The 16,497-nt window shown below is 42.1% G+C and overlaps 1 protein-coding gene across 4 annotated transcripts in view; it reads left to right on the top strand.

The window, feature by feature from the left end:
• Positions 1-14,664, top strand: part of LOC104586377 (mediator of RNA polymerase II transcription subunit 12) — a 28,420-nt gene extending 13,756 nt beyond the window's left edge. For 2 of the 4 annotated variants that reach the window (XM_010243586.3, XM_088889866.1), the window contains exons 11-13: positions 5,357-7,960; positions 13,211-13,541; positions 13,670-14,664. In XM_010243586.3, coding sequence (XP_010241888.1) covers positions 5,357-7,960; positions 13,211-13,541; positions 13,670-14,107 — 3,373 coding nt within the window. In that variant the 3' untranslated portion in view covers positions 14,108-14,664. The remainder of the gene's footprint in view (positions 1-5,356; positions 7,961-13,210; positions 13,542-13,669) is intronic. The other 2 variants (XR_016077422.1, XM_010243587.3) reach the window with 2 other exon arrangements.
• Positions 14,665-16,497: the final 1,833 nt, after the last annotated feature.

The following is a 16,497-nucleotide window of genomic DNA, read 5'->3' as shown; positions in this document are numbered from 1 at the left end:
TTGATGGCGCATTTGTGAGTTCGAATGGCATTACTAGGAACTCGTAATGGCCATCATGTGTTCTAAATGCCATCTTGTGGACATCATCTGGGTGGACCCTTACTTGATGATAGCCGGATCTTAAATCCATCTTGGAGAAGATAGTGGCTGATCTGAGTTCGTCCAAGAGTTCTTTGATCAGCGGTATTGGGAACCTATCCTTGACAGTAATCTGGTTTAATGCCCGGTAATCAATGCAGAATCACCAAGTACTGTCTTTCTTCTTGACAAGCAGTAACGGTGATGAATAGGGACTGGAGTTGGGTTGCATGTGTTGCTTGGATATCAGTTCAGCTACAATCCTTTCTATTTCATTTTTTTGATAGTTTGGATACCTGTATGGTCTTACATTTTCCGGTGGAGCACCTGGTGCGATCGGGATTCTGTGATCGCTTTGCCTGGATGGTGGCAACCCCTAGGGTTCCTTGAATACATCCTCAAAGTTCATCAAGAGGTGCTGGAGCTCCCTGGATATCTCTAGCTGTGGTTGTTCTGAATTCAATTCTGTCAGCTTGGGACTGTTTGGGCTTAGGCCCATATTCATCAAAAGGTGGTGTCCTTGCTGTATGCAGCACTTAATCATGGACTGGAGGCTTTGATTCTGGGCTATTATGGGCCTTACACCTTGGAGATGGCAATCCACGCCATCCACAGAGAAGTCCATTGTCATGCGCCCCCAATCACATACCACTGGGCTTAGTTGGGTGAGCCAGTGGATGCTGAGCACAATGTCTGCTCCTGAGAACTGAAGAGGGTGCAGGTCAGCCTGAAGAAGGTAGCCTTGTACCTTCATGATGACATTTTTGCATAGGCTGGAGCATGGAAGGTTATGGCCGTTGGCAATCCAAACGTTGAAAGGTTGGGTCTGATACACAGTTAGGCCTAACTTCTTGGATAAAATCTCAGAAATGAAATTTAATGTGCTGCCGCTATCTATCAGAATAGATACGGGTTTACCTAACACTATACTTTCGACTCTCATTGTTCTTGGGGAGCTGGAACTCAGGGCATGTAAAGAGATCTGCGGCGAGTCTTGGTTGTTCTCCTCTAGGCTGTTAGAGTCTGCCAAATTCTCTGGTTCTTCTGACTCATCAGTTTGGAGTAGATAGGCCCTTTGAATCTTGCATTTGTGTCCTGGCCGAACTTCTCTTCGCAATTGTAGCAGAGGCCGCGCTCCCGGCGGTTCTGCATCTCAGTCCATGAAAGCTTCTTGTAAGGGACTAATGCCTGTGAATTCTGTTCTAGTGTGAGCTTGACTACTTGCATTTACTAGAGGTTGTAAAGGCTTAGGTTGTATGAGGCAAATTTCATATCCATAGGCCCCTAAGATTGTATCAACCTGACTTCTCCATCTCCTTGTAATTGGTTCCGATCAAAAGCTCAATGGAAAATGATTGAAATTGAGCAAAAAGGTTTTGAGTGTTCCATGGTTGTCAAGGCGACAAAGTGCCCTTTGAGGCTCGCTTTGCCTAATTGCCAAGCAGTTTTTTACTTTCTATTGTAAAATACTTCTTTGTTCTTTATTTTTGGAGATTATAATTATAAAATAGACAATATTAAACTAAAATAATCATTTTGTGTGGACTTCTTTTATACCTTTTCCTTTGATGATATTTGGAGAAATTGGATAGCGGTGGCTAACAGCCATACAAGGACAGGGAATCTGTAGTGTGGATCCCCCTGCTCGAAGGATGGGAAAGCTGAACTTTGATGGTAGCAGCCAAGGAAACCTAGGCCCATTGGGGATAGGAGGGGTGCTGAGAGATACGGAGAGCAACATCTTAGCCTTGTTTTCAGGCCCCGTGGGAATAGGAGACTCTAATAGAGCTGAGATTTTAGCGGCAGTACAAGGTATTCAGATTGCAGAACAATTAGGAGTTCAGCACCTGGTAGTGGAAGGAGACTCTCAGATTGTTGTGAGATGGCTGACAGACCCAACTTCAGTCATGTGGCGACACAAAAACTTGTTGAGGAAAGTCAACTGGCTTACAAGAAACATGACTTTTACCTCTCTTTGGGTGGGAAGATTATGTTTGTAAACTAGATCTTGAAAAGGCCTATGACTTAGTGGATTGGGGATTCTTTTCACAAGTGCCAAGGAAGCGTGGGTTTGGGGATAAATGGTGCAAATGGATAAACGATTGCCTTTCCAATTGCCATTATTCCATCCTAGTTAATGGGGTAGTTATTGATTTTTTCCCAGCTAGTAGGGGTCTGAGACAAGGTGATCCCATGTCACTTTTCCTTTTCATTTTAGTCTCCGATGCTTTTAGTAGACTCCTCTCAGAAGCGGATAGAGCTGAATCTCTAAGAGGGTGGAGAATAGGTAGAGATAGAGTTTCAGTAATCCATCTCAATTTGCAGATGGCATAATAATCTTTTGCGAAGGTTGTGATTTGATGGAGGTAAGGAATCTGAAGGATTTAATAATTCACTTTGAGGGGGCCTCAAATTTGAAGGTAAATTTTGAGAAGAGCTGTGTTGTGGGAGTTCATTTGAACAGAGGGGAGATGGAGTCTATAGCAGCCTTGTTAGAATGCACTTTCTCTCGATGGCCTTTATCCTACCTAGGACTTCCATTAGGTACAGATCCAAAGGAAAGTAGGTTCTGGAACCCGGTGGTGGAAAAATTCGAACAAAGATTGGTACCTTGGAAGAGAAACTATATTTCTGTGGGAGGCAGAGTTACTTTGATTAAAGCAACTTTAGCCAACTTGCCTTTATACTTCTTGTCAGTCTTAGAATTCCTGAAAGGGAGGCAAAGAGGTTGGAAAAACTGGTGAGGGATTTCTTATGGGAACCTGGAGAAGAGAAAAAAGATCACTTGATTAGGTGGGAGGTGGTGAGTCGGAGCAAAAAAGGAGGCCTAGGCTTAGGGAATGTGGTGAGTAAGAATGAGGCTCTTTTAGGTAAGTGGCTTTGGAAATGGCCCCTAGAGCGGGAGAGGTTGTGGCATGAAGTAGTGAAAAGTATCCATGTCTATTTTGAATCAGGTAAGGGCTTTGCTCACAACACCTTGGAAGGCTATCTCTGGCATTCTCCCTAAATTCCTCAGTTTTGTAAGGTACGATGCTTGTTCTGGAAACTCCATTCTTTTTTGGGAAGATACATGGGTGAGCACTCAACCGCTAAAAGATCGTTTCCCTTTTCTCTATTCCATCTCCCCCTTTAAAAAGAAACCCATTTCATGGTTCCTTTCCCCCCCGGTTTGCCCTTTGGCTTTAAACTGGGATTTTGGGTTTCAAAGAGGATTAAGGGATGAAGAATTTCTGTGTTTCAGAGCTATTGTTGCTTCTAGATTTGGTGTGTTTGGACCCCACTAATCCGGATAAAAGAGTCTGGGCCCTAACCTCGGTTGGCTCCTTCACTTGTGCATCTTTCTTTAAATCCCTTTGCTCTAACCCCTCCTTTCAGCTCTTCCCTGTTAAAGAGGTTTGGTCAAGGCCAATACCCCCCAAAATAGCAGTGTTCTATTGGGAAGCCTATTATGGTAAGATCAATACTGTGGAAAACTTGCAAAAGAAGAAACCTTTTATGTGTCTGTCCCCAAATTGGTGTTTCATGTGTAAAGTGAAGGGTGAGGACTGTAACCATTTGTTGATATCGGGCTCCTTTGCTGCCAATATTTGGAACTGGGTTATTTCTTTATTTGGGTGCGGTGGAACTTGCCCTCTGAAGTAAAGCTGCTGTTCACTCCGGCTGCTTTTGGGAGATTGACAAAAAGAAGGAAGCTAATGTGGAAATGTATCAGAGCCGCTACCTTGTGGATTTTATGGGAGGAGAGACATGCTAGAATATTTCCAGAAAAGGAAAGAAGTCTTGCTGAAATCAAGGAATGCATATTGACAAGGGCAATCTCATGGTTAAAATCTTCACATTTGTTGGCAGATTTCTCCTTTGATGAGAGACTGGGCAGCAGTGGCTTCTACAGTCTCCACCAAGAACAAACCACAAGTTGAATGGAAACCCCCACCGGATGGAGTGGTAAGATTGAATTTTGATGGCAGCTGCCAAGGTAACCTAGGTTCATCCGGAATTGGTGGGATTCTGAGAGACAAAGACAGCAATATGTTGTCTCTATTTTCAGGACCAGTGGGTGAAGGTGATTCTGTAAGGGCAGAGTTACTAGCAGCGGTACAAGGTATACAGATGACTAGTCAAATTGAAGTGAACAATTTGTTAGTAGAAGGGGATTCCAAGGTAGTAGTGGGCTGACTGAATAGCCCAGATACAGCTTGTTGGGGCTACAGGGATCTGTTAAAGAAAGTTAAATGGATGACAAGAAATATGACTAAGGTTTCAGTGGGTCAGCAGATCAGCAAATGCAATGGTGGATTCTCTGGCCAAGCAAGGGGTGTCAAGGGGAGATCTGTTTTGGGCTACTTTGTAATTTGTGTTTCAGGTTTGGGCATGTTTAGTGTATATGATTCAGTCCTTGGGGGAGGTAACATCTCATGCCTTCTAGGCTGATTGTATTTTCGTTGTTTTAATTAATAAAATTATTCTCATTTATCAAAAAAAAAAAACTCTTTCCCCAAACCAAACATCTGAAGAAACAGATTCCAATGACTAATTTCTATCTTCAGATTTTCTGGTTTATAATCCATCTTCTGACTCTTTATGTGTACTAACCTCAATCATAAGCTCATCTATCATCTCCTGCTAGTCCTGTAGTAATCCAAGCAACTCTTTCCAACCTTCCCCCATTCTTCCTTCTGGTTTCCTTCCTGGAAAACTCTTAGAGAGATAAATCTTCCTTTAAAATTTTTCTTCCTCTTCCTTTAATCTATCCAATTTTTTTTTCTTCGTCTCTGCATTAAACCTTCTATCTCCTTCCAGTTTATGACTTTTCCACTCAGTGTTCCTACTTGAATAAAGATCCCCTTCTATGAAGTTCTTAAACCATACTATAACTTCTCTACACACAGTAGCACCATCGCCATATTCACTTCCTTAATCTTCAAAGTAACCTTCTCTGTTATCATGATCCTCTTGTACAAAAAACTCTTTGCTTCAATCTTCACTCACTTCCTCCACAGCTCCATCTTAATGCCTCTTGAAACTGACTTCAATAATATATTTTGTCGGTACACTTGGAAAAATATTTCATGGAAATATTAGGAAATATGTTGACATTTTAAACCATGGCTGAAGCAGTTCCCTATAAAATAGTTTCATTTTTGGAGACTCCTTGCATATTATTTTATTTCTCTATGACTGCAGTGCCACTTGAAGCTGCATAGCTTTATGCATGCATGGTATGACAATTGCATTTTAGCTCGTCTTGTATAATACTAAAAATCATTACTTTTTTCAGGTATGAGAGCATACTTGTAGCAGCAGATCTTATTCCTGAAGTTCTTTGTGCCTCTATGGTTCGAGCTGCTGCAGTCATGGCTTCTAATGGAAGGGCTTCTGGTTCAGCAGCATTTGTTTATGCTCGAAACTTGTTAAAGAAATATGGTAACATGGTTAGTGTGGAAAAATGGGAGAAGAATTTTAAGGCAACATCTGATCAGAGACTTCTTGTTGAACTTGAATCTGGACGATCACTGGATGAAAACTTGGGATTTTCGCTTGGTGTTCCAGCTGGTGTGGATGATCTTGATGATTATTTCCGTCAGAAATTAAGTGGCAGGTTGACTAGACCAATCCCGAGCATGAAAGAGATGGTGCAAAAGCATGTTGATGAAGCTATGCATTCTTTCTTTGGAAAAGAAAGAAAGTTATTTGCAGCAGGTACTCCAAAAGGCCCAGTCATAGAAAAATGTGATGATGGATATCGCATAGCTCAACAAATTGTTTTGGGACTAATAGAATGTACTAGGCAGAACAGCAGTACATCTCAAGAGGTGGATCCCTTTATTGTGGCCTCTGCTGTTTCTGCTATTGTTGCTAATGTAGGTCCAGCTTTAGCAAAAATGCCAGACTTCACAGCAAGTGGTAACTACCAAAGCTTTCCATCTCCTATAACATCATTGAATTGTGCTCGGCATATTTTACGCATTCACATAGCTTGCCTCAGTTTACTGAAGGAAGCTATTGGAGAGCGTCAGAGCCGTGTATTTGAGATAGCTCTTTCCATAGAAGCTTCTTCTGCTGTTGCTGCAGCCCTTGCTCCAGGAAAAGGCTCTCGTAGTCAGTTTCAACTGTCACCTGAAGCTCATGATTCCAGCACCAATCTGTCAAATGAAATGTTGACTAACTATACAAAAGTATTTATTGGGAGGGCCACAAAAGCTGCAGCTGCTGTATCTGCACTTGTGATTGGTGCAGTTGTTCATGGAGCTGCTAGTCTGGAGAGGATGGTATCTGCCTTGAGGTTAAAGGAAGGATTGGACATTCTCCAATTTGTGAGGAGTGCAAAGTCTAGTTCTAATGGAATTTCTCGTTCAGTTAGTGCTTTTAAGGTGGATAACTCTATTGAAGTGTATTTGCACTGGTTTAGACTACTTGTTGGAAATTATAGAACAGTTTCTGATGGGCTAATTGTGGAGCTCCTTGGTGAACCATATATATTAGCTCTTTCAAGAATGCAGCGAATGCTTCCTCTTAGCTTGGTCTTGCCTCCTGCCTATTCAATCTTTGCTTTAATGTTATGGAGACCATATGTTCTCAATAGTAATACTATAACTCATGATGTTCAATTGAATCAGTCATTGGCTTCAGCCATAGGTGAAGCCATCACGCACCAACCTTTTCGGGATGTATGCTTACGAGACACTTGTGCTTTCTATGATCTCTTAGCCTCAGATGTTGCTAATTCTGAGTTTGTGGCTATGCTGGAAATGCATGGTGCAGACAAACATATGAAAACCATGGCATTTGTACCTCTCCGTGCAAGACTTTTCCTGAATGCAATCCTTGATTGTAAAATTCCACAATCCATGATCTCACAAGATGATGGGGTTCAGGTCTCTGGGAGTGCTGAATCAAAATTACAACACACGAAAAGTGAGATAAAACTTCAGGATCAGCTAGTGCATGTTCTCGATACCCTTCAACCAGCAAAGTTTCATTGGCAGTGGGTAGAGCTTAGGCTTCTCTTGAATGAACAAGCGCTTATTGAAAAAATTGATACCCATAATATGTCATTTGTAGAAGCTATTCGCTCTCTTTTTCCTAATTCTGACAACTCTGTTCTTTCTGAGAATGAAAACAATTTCAATGAGATAATCCTCACAAGATTACTAGTCAGACCTGATGCTTCTCCCCTTTATTCAGAGGTAGTACATCTACTTGGGAAATCATTGGAGGAATCACTGCTGTTACATGCTAAATGGTTTCTGGCTGGTCATGATGTCCTTTTTGGACGCAAGTCTATCAGACAACGCCTTATTAATGTTGCTCAATTAAGGGGTCTTTCAACTAAAATTCAATTTTGGAAGCCATGGGGATGGCCACATTCTGCTGCTGATCTAGCAGCAAGCAAAGGAGAGAGAAAGAAATTTGAAGTGAGCTCCCTTGAAGAAGGGGAAGTTGTGGAAGAAGGCATTGACTTTAAGAGGCTGGGAAGGGTGACCACCCAAATCTTGGATGCTGAAGTGTTCAATTCCAGTCAGCAGTATGCAACTGAGAGAGCTCTCATTGAGTTGGTTCTTCCTTGCATAGATAGGAGTTCCAGTGAGTCGCGCAATACATTTGCAAATGAATTAATCAAACAAATGAATAATATTGAGCAACAAATAAATGCAGTTACCCATGGCATAAATAAGCAGGCTGGAGCAGTTCCTTCTGGGATTGAAGGCAGCACAAGCAAAAGCAGCAGCCGCAAAGGAACAAGGCATGGCAGTCCTGGTTTAGGTAGGCGATTAATAGGACTATCTGATTCTGCACCACCCTCATCTGCAGCATTGCGAGCTTCAATGTGGTTGCGATTGCAATTCCTCCTCAGGTTTCTTCCACTCATTTATGCAGATAGGTAATAATATGCTCTGATTCCAATTGTTGTGCCTATATGCTGTTGTACTATCTCTTGCTGGATGTACACAGTAGTTCAGGCGCAGATTAATTTCTTCTTGCAGTGCATGTAACAGTTGCAATCTGTTGGCACAACAAATCCAATATTGCGAACTATTGGAGGATATGATTTTAAGCTTCCATGTTCTCCCTTGGGAGAATATTTATCAGTAACAGTAGGCTCAAACCTTTGGCATTTTGTATTTTCATACAAAGTGGCCACCCTGGTACTTGAACCCCACGTTCTCATGCATAGGGGTGCAAGTTGGGCTGGGATAGGTAGGGTTGAGGTCAACCCTAAACCAACCCAAACTGTTGAGTCCTCAATTCTAACCATAACCCAACCCAACGTTTTTGGATTGGGTTGGGATCATGATTTTGGTTTGGTTGGCCTGACTTTTTTACTTTCTTTTGCCCCAAGTGTTCTTATTTCCTAGACTCAGGTGGAGGTCAGTTAGGTTACGACATAGTCATCATGCTTTAGAAAAAATGTGTTAAACGTAAATTTGTTGACATGCATACATCATACATATGTGCATACATATACACACATGGTTGGCTTCAGGCTAGTGTGTCAGCCTTGACATACATACGTCATACATTTATGGATGCATGGTTGCATAAATACTTAAATACATAATAAATGCTTATATAATATTATCAAAGTTAATATGGGTTTGGGTTGGTCAAGGCCTTAACCCTAACCTAACCTGAAATAAAGTCAGGTTCATATTTTTCAACCCTAGCCTGACCTTTTGGGTTGGGTTCAGGCCAACGGCTAACCTGTCCCAAGTTGCAGCCCTACTCATGCATGCCAGCCTGAGATTTTCCATTGCACCAAGTAATGGCCATTTATCAGTAACAGTACAGTAAGTAGAGATTTTATTAATATAGTGATACAAAGAATAAACCCCAGTCATTCCATAGCATTAGGATGAAGGAGAACCAATACAAATAGCAAGACTGACATGCTAAAGCACATTTTATACTTCCCAAGCCTTGTGCCTCTATCCAGCTTTTCCCTCGTTATTCCTTCCCTTGTTAGAAAGTTGGCTACACTATTGGCTGTTCTAAGAAACTCTGTAAATGAGTTCTTCATATTCAATGTCAATGCCTTTGCTTCTTTTATCAGATGCCAAAGAGACCACGGGTGATATGTAATAGGAATCATCTAATGCTACTAGGCAGTCCCTTCTACAGATTTTTTTTTTTGATCAATAATGGAATTTCATTGAAATAAATTGGGAAGGATTACAAACAAACAGAGGGAGGTTAACTCTCTTAACTCCCCCCACAAGCATAAAAAGAACAGAATTAGAAAAAAGGCCCAAAACATTGAAGCCCTATACACCCCTTGCTTAGCTAGCCTGTCAGCAAAGGAATTTGCAGTTCTTCCCAGCTGTACTTAACTTCAATATCCTTTGCCAGCCATTTAAAATTTTCCTCTCATTGTTGTATTTCCACAAACCAGGCTTGTCTTCCTTTAACCAACTTACTACTACCTCTGAATCTCCTTCAAGAATCAGTCTCCTAATATCCAATTCTCTTGCTCTTTGGATCCCTCCCAAGGCTGCTGATATCTCAGCCCTGAGAGAGTCACCCTCTCCAATTGGGCCAGAGAAAAGGGCTATAGCATTCCCTTCTTCAAAGAAAAAGACCCAAAGTGGTACCCACTCTCTTCATCAGCTTTGCAAAGAACACACCTGTGTGGGGATAGACAAGTCTTGGGTCTTTTTCTTTGAAGAAGATCACACCTGTTGATTCTTTCCAGAAAGGTTTCCCAACAAAAACTCCCAACCTGAGGTGGAATAGGCTTGCACCAAATTTCTTTAACAGGGAAAGGCATCCCAAGGGGACTAGGATGCTGGGATAGGGACTGAAAGAACGAGACACAAGAGAAAGAGCCCGAGGGGGATGGAGTCCAAATTCTGCAGTCTTCCTTTAGAGGGTTCAGAAACACATTTTCAAAGATTGCCAAGAGGGACATAGTATCTTCTTAGTCAATGTCCCTAACAACCCTTCTCAAATTCAAATTCCACCAAAACCAGAGGAAGCATTTGAAGGGACTAGAAAAGAGGAAATAGGCTCTCATTCTTGAGGTCAGAGAGAGCATGCAAAGATGGAAGTTGGCTTGACAAAGTAGAATCCCCAACCCAAGTCTATTCCCAGAATTTAATAAGTTTACCTGAATTCAATTCATACCTGGTCCATTGAGAAAAGACTGGAATAAGATTATGGATGGCTTTCCGAGGAGAAGTGCTTGTGGCCCTTGCCAAGATTCCAGGATCCCAGCCATTGTTCTCCAACCCATGAATGCTAACCACTATCTTTGCCCACAATTTATCCCTTTCTAAAGGAAATCTCCATAGCCATTTCCCCAATAATGCCATATTCCTTTTCTTAATATTCCCAATCCCCAACCCTCCTTGCCTCTTGCTTCTAGTCACCACTTCCCAACCTACCCTATGGTCCCTCTTTTCCTCCCGTCTCCCATAGAAAAAGTCCCTCATCAACTTTTCCAACTTATTAGAAACCTGTGAGGGGATCTTGAATACTGTCAGGAAATAAACAGGTAATTTAGTTAGAGTTGACCTAATCAATGTGATCCTCCCCTCCATAAAGAGATAAATTTTCTTCCAAGAGGCAAGCCTTTTCTCAAATCTTTCCATCACTGGGTTTCAAAAACTTCCTTTCCTAGGGTTAAGTCTTAGGGGCAAGCCCAAGTAACTTATTGGCCAATCTGAAGTTACACATCCCAGAATATCTGCACACCCCCTAACCTCTCTTTCCTCCATGTTTGTTCCCATAATACAACGTTTCTCAAAGTTCACCTTAAGATTGGACATTTGCTCAAAAAGCTGTATAACCAACTTCAAACTCCGAATCCAGCTTATATTCCCCCCTTCACAAAAAAAAAAAAAAAGGATTGTATCATCTGCAAACTGCAAGTGTGTGAGTGGATTCTCCTCCCTTCCTAATCTCCATCCTCTTAACAGATTTCTTGAGTCAGCTCTGTGAATCAATCTCTCAATAACATCTGCAATCAAAATGAACAAGAAGGGGGAGAGAGGGTCTCCTTGTCTTATTCCCCTCAATGCTGGAAATAAGTCTACCACTGTCCCATTTATCAATACTGAATAATGACAGCATTTACCAATTCTGGAAAGAGAGGGTCTCCTTGTCTTATTCCCTTCTACAGATTGTTCCATCCTGAAGAGTAAATCATAGAGTCCTCTCTTTGGAAGGTCTGAATGGAAAAGGCAAACTGGTTTGTGCTTCCATCCCCATTGCAGCCATTTGGTCTAAGTGGAAGGAACAAAACATGAAGATCTTTGAAGGAGATACTTCATGGGTTGGGGAGATTATCAAACAGTCTGTAGGCAGGGTTATTTCTTGTTTGGCCATGCAAAAGGCTTTCTATGATGTTCGAATTCATTCAATTCTATCTAATCAGGTTTGGGGGTAATTGGAATGATCTGATTGTGGGAATTATGTTAATGGGGTTTTGGGGGGGGGTAATAGGAATGTGTCTGATTTATGTATTTTGATGTGTATATATATATATATATTGTAGCTGCACCCCCCTAAAACATAAAAACAATGAATTGTGCATTGATTCATGTTGACCAAATATATATATATATATATATATATATATTGTAGCTGCACCCCCCTAAAACATAAAAACAATGAATTTTCTTTCATCTAGTTGACCAAATATATATATATATATATATAGATAGATAGATAGATAGATAGATAGAGATATAACCTAATTTTGAATCCAGGCAAATTGAATTGTGCATTGATTCATGTTGAAACAGTTGACAAACTTGTAGATCATCTAGGGATTTAGGTAACTATTGTCTAGGGTAAATTGTGGGCAAAGAAACATAACAACAAGGTCTAGCACTGGTAGCCCCACCACTGCCATAATTTTTAACCTTGATAGTGTGTTCATGTGGCCACATGCACTTAATTTGATTGTAATATGCAAGACGGATTGATGTAGTATGATAGTAGAGAAACTCATTTTATCATTTATGTGGTGGGTAAAGGGAAAAAGATCTGAATTATGAAAGAAAAAAATTAGAAAAAGAAAATTGATACTAAAGGCATGATAAAAAATTGATAAGCAATCAACTGGTATCATACAAGTGTAACCAATCAACTGGTATTCATCAAAATTAATGTAGGGATTCTGATTGGTTAAAGTTCTTTTGGTACAATATCCTTCTGGCGTCATAAAAATTGTCTGGTAAATATTAAAGTTTTTAACCGTCTCTTACTGTGTATTTTCAGACTTATGAGCTTTTCTCCATCCAAATGAAAGAAGAATGGTAAAGTGATTATACTCATGTAATTTGCTTACTGAGCCCATTCATGATGTATCCAACCCTTAGAACGTACAACATAATTGGATGTAGATCACGGAACACAAGGGTTTTAAATAATGGGCCAGACAGGCTTCTGGGCCTATTGGTTTAAATATATTATATGATATATATAATATTATATATTTATGACATATAATGTACGTATATTATGTGCCATATTATAATACTTATTTATAATATAATAAAAAATAACACAAAACACATTGTAGGTTGGGCTTCCAGGCCAAGCTAGGAATGATCACCCCTATGTTGGATTTTTTTTCTATACAAATCTCACAATTTTTATTTGAATTGTATGATTTGATTAATAATTCCTAAGATAATTCGTTTGATTCAAATCAATTCAATTAGGAATTAAATCTCTACCGTCTTTTTTCGTTTCTGTTTAGTATTTGTCAAGGAAGACTTGTTTACCGACCTTACTAGAAAATGATTTATTTAGGTTATTTAAGGCCATTTAGAAATGGTATTGATGTTATTTTCATTTTGGTTAAAGAGCTATTGCATGCGAGTTATTTGACTTTCTAGTCAAACTTGATTATATCATCTTAGACTTCTAGCATACAAATGTTTAACTCTTGTTTTAGGTGCATATATGGTAGATGTGGATTGAAGTGGGATAAAATCCTACAATTTACTATACTATTCATGATTCTATTTGGTTCAAATTTCTCTACAATGTACAATATGGCTACAATGACTGCAGACTCTAGGACCCATCTAGCAATATACCTGGGACATGTTATTGAAGTCATTAATTTTGTAAAATTTTTCATAGAATTGAAATTTTATAAACTGCATAACTGGAATTCCAGGGAATTGTCTAGCAGGAACATGAGGCAGATGCTTGCTTCTATCATACTTCGTCTGCTTGGAAGTCGGGTGGTGCATGAGGATGCTGATCTATCATATCAGATACAAAGTTCTCCATCCAAAAGAGAGGTGGAGTCTCCAATGGAACCAGCAGTCATTGCATCGTTGGATCTATCTGGTGACAGCCTATTTGATCGGTTCTTGTCTATCCTGCATGGGTTGCTGAGCAGTTGCAAACCAAGATGGCTGAAGCCCAAGTCAGCCTCCAAGTCAACCGTCAAATCTCCTAGGGATTTTTCTGTGTTTGATCGTGAGGCAGCAGAGAGTTTACAGGTACAATCTGGTCCATGTAACGATTTGATATTTTTGATAATAAAATTTCCAGTTCTCATGGATAAATTCCTAGTTTGTAAGAGGCTGCTATAAATTAGTGGTATTTTGTTTTGATGTTTCTCATGCAGAATGACTTGGATCACATGCAATTGCCCGAGACGATACGGTGGCGGCTCCAAGCCGCGATGCCAATGCCCCCTCCTCCATCATTCTCCATTACGTGCCAACCACCTACTATCTCAAGTGCAGCTATTGCGTCGCTGCAATCTCCTGTGTTCCAACATGGAAATTCAAATCTGCCCCAGAAGAATCTATTACCTTCTTCACGAGCACCTGCAAGCATTCTTGGGAAGTTGAAGCAGTCGCAAACTCAGGACCAAGTCATGGAAGTTGACCCGTGGACGCTGTTGGAAGATGGGTCAGGGTTAGGGTCCTCTTTGAATAATAACAGTGGAGTGGGTGCTACTGGTGACCATGCAAATCTAAAGGCATGCAACTGGCTAAAAGGAGCTGTGAGAGTGAGGAGGACTGATCTTACTTATATTGGGGCTGTAGATGATAGATGACAAGTAAATTCAATTACTGTTAGTTGGCTTGGCGAGAATTGGGCAGCTTTCTCAGTGGGTACAGGCCCTCCTTGCTTAGTTAGATGGTTGGTCACTTGGTTGGCAATGAGAGCTGTTTGAGGGGAAGGGGATGCCTACAGGCTACAGAGGGCAGGTGCGAATGGGATTGTAGGCAGAGATGTCCAGCCGACTGGTTCTAGACCTTGTCTGAGATTTAACCCTTCGAGGGATCCTCCTGTCACCTCGCAATGCCGACCCCAAGCAGGTTCGGTTGAGAGGCTGTTGTATTTGTATATATAAAGATCTTTGTTATATTTTTCTCCCCATTGAGATGAAAAAAAAAAAAAATCTCAAGAATGATATGTAGCTTTCAGGTCGTCAGTTCCATCTCCATCTCTCTCTCTCTCTCTCTCTCTCTTGCTAATTTGGCATTGCAGCTAACCCGTACTGCATGCGCTAGCAAGCATTCCTTGAGAATCTACTTGTATATGTTTATTTTTTGGTGCGAAGTGCCCTGAGATTTGGGGCCTTTAGCCAGACCGTTCACAGTTGTAAAACCCTGGACCCTCAGCTATTACGTGCCACCATGTCTAGTGCGCTCATGATTGTTGTGTTCATAATGCATTGATTAGAAATGGCCTATGTACGATCAGCTCTTTTGGTCTCCTTTTTTATCTATACATAAAACGCCGTCTGAATGACTGAATCAGCTATACGTGGTTATGTAACAATCAGTGTGAAAGGTGCAGAAGCCCAAACACATAATGCCAGTTTGGGAGTCATGTTTGAAAACCAAGAAACCATGTTTGATGTAGCACGATCCAGTCACTCCTACCTAGTATTCACGTGGTTCCTGAGAAGTACCTGGGACGAGAGGGAAGAAGAAGAATTCTCAGGGGTTTGCCCGGCAGGAACACTCTGATGATTAAGTCAGTATTTTGTCCAAGAAGCGAAGGGAAAACGAATGCTAAGAGTGAAGATTGCGCCAGTGATTCGAAGATACCTTATTCCTTGAGAATAAGTTCCTTATAACTGAATTCCGTTGATTCAGACCCTCTGCTTCTGACAGGGTAGGTATAACCGCCACTGTCAGTCTATCACAGCCGTTACTGGCGAGGCTGAGGTGGCACGCACAGGGCCGTCGTTGCAGGGTACGTGCCTGTCAGGTGCGAGACACCTTTCTAAAGGTGATAGGTGTGGCGCTTTCTGACGAGGGACATGTCTGCTATCCACAGATTTGTCGAGTACGACGGTCTAGCAGGAAGCCTTCCTACGGTGTGCCGAGCTACCCTTCTGCGAATTACCCCGAGTCGGGCTGTCTCTTGAGTGATGAGCTGCCCGTAGCAAGTTATGCCGAGATGGTTGATCCGAGGTGTCCATGCCTCGGGGTGTCTAGAGATGGATCGGTGCGTTCCTGTCTAGGAGTGGCCCGAGGTCCATTGGGGGGAGCTCGGGCCTTAAGAGAGGTCAGGGTGCCCCAAACTCGGGACCCCCCGAAGTGCCTTAACCCCGGGGAGGAGTTGCGGGTAAGATGGCTTCCAGTGAGTGGCTTACCCACCTAGTTGCCGAGCTGAGCTCGATGGGACTTTCCCTCCGAGTTGTGGCCACGTCCGTTGCGCTGTCATGCTGAGTCACTGTTTGAGCAAGGTCACGCCCACGTGTACCCGTGCTGCGAGGTCGAGCCAAATCACCCTCCATCAATTGCCCCCCACTCCCTGCACTGGCGGCGATGGCCCAACGCGGGGAGGTCATGACACGCTGGGTGGATTTGGCATTGGTTTTCATGCCGCTTTGTCGCGCGCTCCGTCCAGCTGGACTAGTCTAGCGCCCAGTTTAATAAAAAAAGACTCGAGTCGCGTCTGGATTACGCGTGGATCTCACGCGATTTGGACTTCGCGGACGTCAAAAATGCGCTAAACCGTTTTCGCCTTGAGGAACCCACAGCTGTGGCTATAAATAGGGGGACCCTTGGCCATTTTCTTCGCCACAAAGCTCTTGTCATTAGCGTTTGAGCTCGCGTCGGAGGTCTCTTAGCTCGGGTCTTCCAGTTCGTCCTGTTCTCCCAGTCCGGTTGCGTTTCTTTTGGTGAGTCCCCCCGATCTTCCTTCCCCTTTTCAATTTGTTTCTTCCCTTTAGTTCGCTATGTCGTCTAGTGTAGACAGTCTTATCGACGAGCCCGGGGTGGGTACCTCGGCTCGGGGTGACTCCTCTACTGCCAAACCATCTGAAGTACGGGTGGCTTTGGGTCATTTGGCGTCCACCTTCCACCGAGGTCGGAAGCCAGATCAGTTCGGGCCTTCAATAATGACTTCGGAGAGGCTTCAGGACCTCATACAGAGGTTCCGCCTCCCTAAGGAATACTCATATAGCCTTCCCACCGGCAACTTCCC

Source organism: Nelumbo nucifera, chromosome 6 (genome assembly GCF_055504915.1).
Source record: "Nelumbo nucifera cultivar China Antique chromosome 6, China Antique-T2T, whole genome shotgun sequence".
Taxonomy (NCBI): Eukaryota; Viridiplantae; Streptophyta; class Magnoliopsida; order Proteales; family Nelumbonaceae; genus Nelumbo; species Nelumbo nucifera.
Note: the sequence above shows the minus strand (reverse complement) of the source record. Positions and strands in the feature narration are given on the sequence as shown.